This window comes from Microcebus murinus, chromosome 6 (genome assembly GCF_040939455.1).
Source record: "Microcebus murinus isolate Inina chromosome 6, M.murinus_Inina_mat1.0, whole genome shotgun sequence".
Lineage (NCBI taxonomy): Eukaryota > Metazoa > Chordata > Mammalia > Primates > Cheirogaleidae > Microcebus > Microcebus murinus.
The window spans coordinates 72,400,916-72,411,470 of NC_134109.1; the positions used below are offsets into that span (position 1 = coordinate 72,400,916).

At 34.4% G+C, this 10,555-nt stretch overlaps 1 protein-coding gene across 1 annotated transcript; it reads left to right on the forward strand.

Annotated features, from left to right (window-relative positions):
- The first annotated feature begins 897 nt into the window (after positions 1–897).
- LOC105864754 (olfactory receptor 4N2) lies at positions 898–1,828 on the forward strand. Its single transcript, XM_076003632.1, has one exon. The coding sequence runs from the start codon at positions 898–900 to the stop codon at positions 1,819–1,821; it is 924 nt and encodes a 307-aa protein (XP_075859747.1). The 3' UTR covers positions 1,822–1,828.
- The last annotated feature ends 8,727 nt before the right edge of the window (positions 1,829–10,555 follow it).

Consider the following 10,555-nt stretch of genomic DNA (forward strand, 5'->3'; position numbering starts at 1 on the left):
TGGTTACTTGCAGTGGTTCTATGCTATGATTTTATGAATTGAGATAATTAAATGTTTTAATTTTGTACTTGCAACTTTTATATCACAGCATATTGTTTGTTGAAAGGCTCTCCATTGAGTATCATACTGGGAACACAGAAAGAAGTGTGTTGTGATTCCATTAGTATCTGAAATTCTAATTGTGCTAATAAAGTTACATGAAGCAGGTGTAGAGTGGCCAGAATGCTCAACCAGGGTTAGAGCCAGGGCACTATCTTTATGTTAGGTGAGAAGTAGAGCTATTGTTTGGGATCCTGCTGAACAGTTGGGGGTCAGCATATGTAAGGATATTATTGAGCATAGGGAGTAAAATGAGCTCCAAATTAATGAGAGAATATAGAGAAAGAGAGGTAGCAGCTAGGAACTCTGAATTCCACAGAAACTGAAGGAAGTAAATACCTAATAAAATATTGGGGTTGTACAGATGAGGAGAAGAAAGGTCTAATCCCAGGAAAAGAAGTAAGCTTCAAGCACAGTATAGCCCACAAATCTCAAAGACCTTAATAGCTGAAGTTGGATTGTATGTCCACTAGGGAAGTTCTCATATAACTCAAAAAAGGTAAGAATCCCAAAGTGGAGAATGCCAGATTCCTAAACTGGAGAACAGTTTTGTAGAAGCACATGGGTGAATGAGAATAAGACTGTGCATTTGAGACCAGCATTTTATTTTTGCTTTTCATTTTAAATTTGGAGAAATGATGGAAATGAAGATTACCCAGGATATGTGTGGGTTGAGAAGTATTGTTTTTAGCCGACATGGGGAGTTTAAACTACTTTTTAGGTGGAGAAGAACTGGGATCTAGATGGAAGACATAGCAATAGCAATAAACTCTACTTCTTGATGTGCAGGCCAGGGAGATGGACAGCAAGAACATCACAGTGGTGACAGAATTCATCCTCCTTGGTCTCACCCAGTCTCGAGATATTCAACTCCTGGTTTTTGTGCTGGTCTCAATTTTCTACCTTATCATCCTCCCTGGAAATTTTCTCATCATCCTCACCATCAGGTCAGACCCGGGGCTCACGGCTCCCCTCTATTTCTTCCTGGGCAACTTGGCCTTCCTGGACGCATCCTACTCCTTCATTGTGGCTCCCAGGATGCTGGTGGACTTCCTCTCTGACAAGAAGGTAATCTCCTACAGAGGCTGCATCACTCAGCTCTTTTTCTTGCACTTCCTTGGAGGAGGGGAGGGATTGCTCCTTGTGGTAATGGCCTTTGACCGCTATATCGCCATCTGTAGGCCTTTGCACTATTCCACTGTCATGAACCCCAGAGCCTGCTACATAATGCTCTTGGGTCTGTGGCTTGGGGGTTTTGCCCACTCCATTATCCAGGTGGCCCTCATCCTCCGCTTGCCTTTCTGTGGCCCAAACCAGCTGGATAACTTCTTCTGTGACGTCCCACAGGTCATCAAGCTGGCCTGCACTGACACTTTTGTGGTGGAGCTTTTGATGGTCTTCAACAGTGGCCTGATGACCCTCCTGTGCTTCCTGGGGCTTCTGGTGTCCTATGCAGTCATTCTCTGCCGTGTACGAGGGTCTTCTTCTGAGGGGAAGAGCAAGGCCATGTCTACATGCACCACCCATATCATAGTTATATTCCTTATGTTTGGGCCTGGCATCTTTATCTACACTCGCCCATTTAGGGCTTTCCCAGCTGACAAGGTGGTTTCTCTCTTCCACACAGTGATCTTTCCTTTGTTGAACCCTGTGATTTATACTCTTCGCAACCAGGAAGTTAAATCTTCCATAAAGAAGTTGTTTAATCAGCACATGGCTTGAAAAAAGGAGAAAAAAGGAAAATCAAGGCTGTGAAGTTTCATCTGAAATTGATTTATTTATTTCTTAAATACAACATTTATTGAGCATCTCTCGTTTTTCAAGACTATTCTAGGCATTGGAGAAAGAGTTGTTAATGAGAGAGATAAAATCACTGCTATCCTGGAGGTATTAATACAATCTAGTAGAAATAGCCATTATGATTGGAAATAAAAAGCATGCTTTCAGGAAGAAGTATTGATTTGAAAAAAGCTAAAATGGAAAGTGAAGTGGTAAATTGTGACTCTTGTTTGGGGCTAACCATTTTACTTTCAGTCATCAGGAAGGCCTTCTTGATGAGCTGACATTATGGCTATCTGGATAAACTGAAGGAGCCAACCATATAAACATCTGGAGACCAAGCATTCTTGACAGAGGGAATGGTTAGTACAAAAACCCCAAAATAATAATGAACTTGATATTTGCAGAATACAACAAAGTCCAAGTTAGCTGAAATATAGCAAGTGAATGTGAAAATGATTTGACTTAAAGTTGTAGATAGTGGTAGGGTCTAAAACATATATGGTCTACAAAATAACTATAAATAATTTTAATTTTATTGTAATTATAATAAGAAACCATTCTAAGGTTTTAAGCAACAGAGTGACTCCTCTACTGCAGGTTCATAAATTAACTAAGGTTGTTAACTCAAGATTCTATGCAGATATCAAAGAGTTGAAAAATATCATTAAGAGGAAAATATTATACTTCTAAGTGTATTTTGACAGAAATTAAACTCCCAATTTTTCTTCCATAATTAGGTAGAAAGAGGCAAAAGAAAGCTAATTATTTTCATTGCAAAAGGTCATGAGAACATTTTACTTTCTTTTCTTCTAGAACTTCATGGTTACTCTTAGCAAATTTTTATGACATCTAATTGTATTTTGATCTTATCACCAATTGATTTCACTCTGACTGTAATGATAAAAGTTCTTTGGTAGACCAATCAGGATTCTGTGTCAGAGAGAAAAAACCATTCTAGTTATTTTAAACAAAACATATTTTAAACAAAACATTTAATATAGGGTATTAGGTGCTCACAAAATAGTTAAAAAGCAGAGTATAGGCTGGGCATCAAGACATGACTCCCAGAATAACACAGGAAACATAGGTTGTCAAGGGAGTTGTCCTTAGCCATCTGTTTTCTGAAAAATACCACCAATTTAGTCATGTTCCTGGAATCAAAATCATGATCCCAATCGTTGTGTACCTATCAAATCTCCCCTAGTTAAACATAAGTTTTTCCTACTACTGCCTCTCTGCCTAATTAACTTAATCCAAGTTCAAATCTCACAGGAGTACATTTAATGGGCAACATATAAAACATATCTAGAACCCTAAATACAAGGCGGTCTAGATGAATTTACATTTAAAAAATACTTTTTATAGTAATTAAAGTTTAAAATATTTATGAATATAAATCAGGTACATGGTAAAAATATTCAGACTATAGAGAAAGTGGTCTCAATCCTCAATCCTTCCCCATTCTCACTCTCAGTCTGTTGTCTTGCTTTCTGGTTCACTGAGAAAAGGAGCAGAAAATTCCTTAATCTCCTACCACTACAACTACTTATACACCTGTATCTGTGACCAAGTTTCCTTTAGTTTTTCCTAAGATTGGATGACCTGACATTTATCTTACAAAAGTCAACTCCTCCAACTGCATACCAGATTCCATCCCTTCCTTCCTATTGCAGGTAATTACTCTGGTAACTCTCCTTTCTCTCTTCTACACCGTTAATTTTATCTTTTCTATTGGGTTTTCCACTTTCACACATAACCACATTTCTTTCATCTTAAATAAAACCTTTTTGACACCTTTCTCCTTCTATGTGTTACCTCATGAATTTTTTATGGCTCTACATAAATTTTAGAATTTTTCTATTTCTTCAAAAAATGGCCTTGGGATTTCAATAGGGATTACATTGAATCTATAGATTGTTTTCGGTAGATGGACATTTTAATAATATTAATTGTTCCAGTCCATTAACATGGAAAGTCTTTTGATTTATTTGCATCTGTTTTAATTTTTTTCATCAATGTTTTATAGTTTTCAGCGTATAATTCCTTTCACCTGTTTGGTTAAGTTTACTCCTAAATATTTTATTACTTTTGATTCTATTGGAAATGGAATTAATTTCTTAATTTCCCTTTCAGATAGTTCTTTATTATTGTAAAGAAATGCAAATGATTTGTTTCTTTTGCAGAGTTTTAAATTTATAAATATTTAATTGGCAAATAAAGATTGAATATATTCAAGGTATACAACATGATAATTTGATATATATATACATTATGTAATGATTACTACAATCAAATTAATTAACTCATACATTTCCACCCATGTTGTACACTGGATATTCATAATTTTTTCATCTTATAACTGAACATCTGTACTTTTTGACCAACATCCCCCCCCTATTTCTCCCAACCCCCTGACAACTACCATTCTATTCTCTGCTTTTATGAATTTATTTTTCACAGATTCCACATCTAAGTGAGATCGTGTAGTATTCGTCTTTCTGTGTCTGGCTTATTTCACTTACCATAATGTCCTCTAGATTCATTTACATTGTTACAAATGGCAGAATTCTTTCTTATGGCTAATAATATTCTATTGTATATATGTACCACAATTTCTTTATCCAGTCATTTTACAGTGTACACTTTGGTTGTTTCCATATCTTGACTATTGGGAATAGTCAATGCTGCAGTGAAGAAGGTGCTGTAGATATCTCTCAGAGATACTGATTTCATTTCCTTTGGATATATACCCAGAAGTGGAATTGCTGAGTCATATGGTAGCTTTGGTTTTCATTTTTTGACAAACTTCCTTGTTGTTTTGCATAATGTCTGTACCAATTTACATTCCTACTAACAGGATACAAGAGTTCTTTCTTCACCCTCACCAACACTTGCTTTCTTTTGTCTTTTTCATAATAGCCATTCTAATAGATGTGAAGTGATATCTCACTGCGGTTTTGATTGTCTTTCCCCGATGGTCAGTTATGTTGAACACCTTTTTGTATATCCTGTTGGCCATTTCTATATCTCCTTTGGGGATATATATGTTTAAATCTTTGCCAATTTTTTAATCAGGTTTTATGTTTTTGTTGTTTTGTTTTTATATTTTTGATAGTGAATTGTATAGGTTCTTATATGTTGTGGACTTTAACCCCTTATCATACTTATAATTTACTAATATCTCCCATTTGGTAGGTTGCTTTTTGGTTTGGTTGATTTTTTTCCCTTTGCTGTGCAAAAGATTTTTTAATTTGATGTAGTCTCACTACATCAAATTAAAATTAAAAAGTCTCACTTTTTAATTTTTTGCTGCCTGTGCTTTTCTTATCATATCCAAAAGATGATTGCTATTGTCAAGGATATTTTTCTTATGTTTTCTTCTAGTAGTTTAATAGTTTCAAGTCTTAAATTTAAGTCTTTAATCCATTTCCACTTTAGTATATAAGACAAGAGTCCAATTTCTTTCTTTTGTTTGTGGATCTCCAACATCATTTTTGAAGAGAATTTTCTTTCCCCATTGTACACTATTGGCACCCTTGTCAAACATTAGTTGACTACATGTGTGTAGACTCATTGCTGGGCTCTATTTTATCTTTTTGTAGTTATTATAAATGGGATTGTTTTCTTGATTTCACTTTCAGGTAGTTCATTGTTAGTGTATAGAATACTACTGACTTTTGAATGTTGATTTTGTAACCTGTACCTTTACTAAATTTATTCTAAAAGTTTTTTGATTAAGTCTTTAGGGTTTTCTATATATAAGATTACATCATCTGCAAACAGAGACAATTTTACTTCTTCCTTTTCAATTTGGATGCCTTTTATTTCTTTTTCTTGCCAACTTGCTTGGGCTAGGACTTTCAGTACTATGTTGAATAGAAAGAATGAAAATGGGTACTCTTGTCTTGTTTTTGATCTTAGAGGAAAAGATTTCAACTTTTCACCATTAAATACGATGTTAGCTATGGGATTGTTGTATATGGCCTTTACTGTATTGCATTACATTCCTTCTATACCTAACTTGTTGAAAGTTTTTATTGTGAAAGAATGTTAAATTTTGTCAAATGCCTTTTCTGCATCTACTGAGATGATCATATGGTTTCAGTCCTTCATTGTGCTAATGTGGTGTATCATATCTGTTGATTTGTATATGTTCAATCATCCTTACAATTGATTATGGTGGATGATCCTTTTAATGTGCTGCTGAATTAAATTTTCTAGTATTTTTGCATCTATGTTCAGGAGGGATAATGCCTGTACTTTTCTTTTATCCTATTGTCGCTTTAGTATCAACGTAATTCAGGCCTTATGAAATAAGTATGGAAATGTCCCCTCCTCTTCACTTTTTACTTAGCTTTGTAAGAAAGTTTCAAATTGACTTTCAAAATGAATGTACCATTTGCATTCCCACAAGTAATGAATGAGTGAATGTTCTTATTGATCCATTGCCATAACAACATTTGGTATTATCAGTTTTTTGAATGTTAGGTCTTCTAATGGGTGTTCAGTGGCATCTCTTTGTTGCTTTGATTTTGAAATTCTTTAATAGCAAATTATTTTGAATATCTTTTCATATGTCTATTTTCCACATGTTTAGCTGAGGTGTCATTCTTATCTTTTGTCCATTTTGGATTGTTTGTTTTCTTATTGCTGAGTTTTAAGCATTTCTTTGTATATTTGAGATCAAAATTCTTTATTAGGTATGTGTTTTGCAGATAATTGTCTTAGCCTATGCCTTATTTTTTTATCCTCTTAAATGTTTTTTTTCCACAGAACAGTGGTTTTTAATTTTTGTAAAGTCATACTTATCAATTTTTCTTTCATGAATCATTTTTTTTGTGTTGTATCTAAGAAATCATCACCAAATCTGAGGTCACCAAGATTTGTCCTATATTTTTTCTAGAATTTTATAGTTTTGCATTTTGTATTTAAGTCTATGATCCACTTAATGCAAATACTATCCTTTCTTCATTGAACTGCTATTGTCCCTTTGTTGAAAATTATTCACTGTACTTCAATGGGTCCAATTTTAGGCTGTGTTTTCTGTTACACTGATCTGTGTGTCTCTTCTTTCACCAATGCCATGCCGTCTTTTTTTTTTTTTTTTTTTTTTTGAGACAGAGTCTCGCTTTGTTGCCCAGGCTAGAGTGAGTGCCGTGGCGTCAGCCTAGCTCACAGCAACCTCAAACTCCTGGGCTCCAGTGATCCTTCTGCCTCAGCCTCCCGGGTAGCTGGGACTACAGGCATGCGCCACCATGCCCGGCTAATTTTTTTTTTTTTATATATATATCAGTTGGCCAATTAATTTCTTTCTATTTATAGTAGAGACGGGGTCTCGCTCTTGCTCAGGCTGGTTTTGAACTCCTGACCTTGAGCAATCCGCCTGCCTCGGCCTCCCAAGAGCTAGGATTACAGGCGTGAGCCACAGCGCCCGGCCCATGCCGTCTTAATTACTGTAACTTTATAGTAAGCCTTGAAGTTGAGCAGTGTGACTCCTTCAACTCTGTTCTTTTTCTTCAGTAAAAGAATTGATGTGTTGGCTATTTTAGATCTTATGCCATCCCATATAAACTTTAGAATTAGTTTGTTGGTATCTACAAAATCCTTCTATTTTTGTGATTATATTAAGCTCACCCTGATAATACTGGATAAACTCTCTATTGTAAGGCCAGCTGATTCGCAACATTAATCACATCTGCAAAGTCTCTTTGTCAATTCAAGTAATATATTTACATTATAATATTATAAGTTCTTATATATGTTTGGTCTGTATTGAATTTTTTATTCTCAAGTCCCTTATATTAATTTTCAATTATTTTATATGTTTTTCCCATATTATTTAAATATCATAGTTTAATAATTCTTCCACATATCATAAATATCATTTCTAATTCATGATTATTTTCATGTGATTTTTCTGAGACAAACTTGGAAAATTATTTTGTTAACTCAAAAATATTCCAGAGAGTCCACTGGATTTTGTTTTCTATATGGGGAAAACATATGTAGAACAGTATTAACTTTTTTCTTCTAATAGCACAATTTCAATTTATAAATTTAAATTTATTTAAGTCATTTTTTCTCTTTTTATTGAGTAGTATAGCTTTTGTCACACAGAACCAACACATTTCTGATTAAGTAAATTCCTATTTACTTTATATATTCTATTGCTCATCTGACGAGGTTATTTTCTGGCTATATTTTTAACAGGCAATTTATTGGTTTTATTCTCTTATTTTGTAACTGCCACTGTACTGAATTATCTGATTTTGCTTTTAAAAATTCTACTTTATAAATTATCTTAAAGTAAAATTGGTTATGTTTTCTTTTGGTAGGCAGTCTATTAATTTTAGCACATAAATAGATTTATGTGACCACTACCATTTATATAACCACTACCACAGCCAAGATATAGAAAAGTTGCATAATACCCCCAAATTTCTTCATGTTCTCTGTTTCTGAATTGTCTTTTATTAACATTTCTATTATTTTTCTGTTAATTCTCTTGCCTTTTCCCAGGATTACTCTAATAATGATTATACCTGTATGATTATACATTTTCCCCAGAATTGCTCTAGTATTAATAATATATCCTTACCTTTTGTTTTACACTAGGACAGATATTTTAGATTTACAGTTGGCCCTCCATCTCTGCAGATTTTTGCGTACTCAGATTCAACTAACAGCAGTCTGAAAATATTTGAAAAAAGGACAATAAAAATAACAACACAATAATAAAATAATACTAGTAAAAAAGCAATACAGCCTAACAATTATTTACATAGTATTTACATTATATTAAATGTTATAAGTAATCTAGAGGTGATTTAAAGTATATCTGAGGATGTGCTTAGGTTTGTCAACCTTAATAACAGGATTCAGGCAATATGAATACACATTGAATTTATTTGTGTGCAAAATTTGAGGATGGCCACCACATGAGAGGATGCAGACTTCCAAAAGATGGGATCAGTGCTCCAAGTGGAGAGGTTTGAGGGTCATTTATATAGGCAAGGTCTGGGGAAGCTTAATAGGATTTCAACATTTTCCATACAAGGTTGGTGTATAAGTACAGCAAATCGATTGCTGATGGGCAGTGTTTCTTTCTTAAGAAAGGTATAGCTAATATTCCACATTAAGGATATAATAGTCAAGGAGGCTTTTATCTCAGTCAAGGGGGCTTTTATCTTAGGCACCATCTAGTTTGAGCCAGGAACAAGAAATTAAGGATGGAAGTTAATCTATAACAAAAGGCCAATAATTAAGAGGTCAAGCTCTGTGACTGTGCCTCCAAAGTCAATCTTATTCAGGGCCTAACAACTCTTAGAAGCCCCAGTAGGCAGATTATATTCATTTTCTTTCACCAGTTATATGCAAATACTATGCCATTTTAGATCAGGGCCCCAAGCATCCATGGATTTTGGTATCAGGGAGGGTACTGGAACGAGTCCCCTGAAGATGACTGTTCTAAAATGTTGCAAGTGTTGTATTAGATTTTTTTCTTGTGTTTTTTGTTTCTCTTTACAGAAGAAAAAATATCTTAAAACCAAAGTTGCTTGTTTTTTTTTGTTTCAAAGACTGATAGAAATGTGGTTAGCTATGGAATATTTTCTTGTGCTCTATAGCCAGTCCTGTGGGGAATGTAGTGTAAGTATGATGGTTATGAAGAGGTCAAATCACTGAGGTATTTGGGGAAAAGGTTATGTTTAGAGAACAAGCCTTATACAAATGATTGGCCTCCATGTACATATGGCAAGGCCTTCAGTTTATGGTTTCAGGTTGTGAATCAACATTCACTATCTTCCTGGATGATTTGTCATGGACATTTCAAAAATAATGATAAAATTATTATAATTGTTTCTGCTATTAGTTCTACTATATTTTACTAAGTACTTTCTCTGTGCCAGGCATTTGGCTGAATGTTTCATATTTATTTTTATAATTTAATTTTTATACCATTCTGCTAAGGTACTTGCCTAATACCTGTCTTCATTCCTCCCAGTTATGTTGGACTTTCCAACTTTCCCCTCCCTAGGGTTCATCTTTCTGATGAGGTGGCTATCATTATACCTATTAGCCTGTGCTAATTTTTTAATGTCTTGTCAGAAAATTTAATCTGTCATTTTCCCTTTAATACATAGCTCTCCAGTAAGCAAGTGTTTGCTGTAGACAAATTGCCATAGCCTAAAAAAATAATTTTCCAACTATGGAATTCTGAACACTGAGGCATAAAGATGAGAATGTTTCCATATCTAAAAGAATACGTTTTGCTTGTCATATGTTCATTAAATGACTGCTTAAATGTCTTCTTCCCCTAGGCTAGTCACAGTTGTGCCCTTTTTGTAATAAACACTACTTTGTAATGAACACTACTATCACAGATGTGCATTCTCACTTTAGCGAAAACATATTCCACAGTTCTTGTTGCAACTCTGAAAAGCTGGCTCAAGATTTTAATAACTCCCACTGCAAGTAGATTATAGTGTCTACTCCCTGATCTCCTGAATGTCACTGCCTTCTAAAGGGTTTTATGCAAAGACAACAGAAAATATATATGCGTACTGAAGGCTTCTGATATTTACTAAAGACCATGGTGATTTCAGTAGTTTTGTGAATCTCAGAAGACATGGTGTTTTTGATTCTGGCTGTATATCTGGTAGGTTAAAAGCTATAT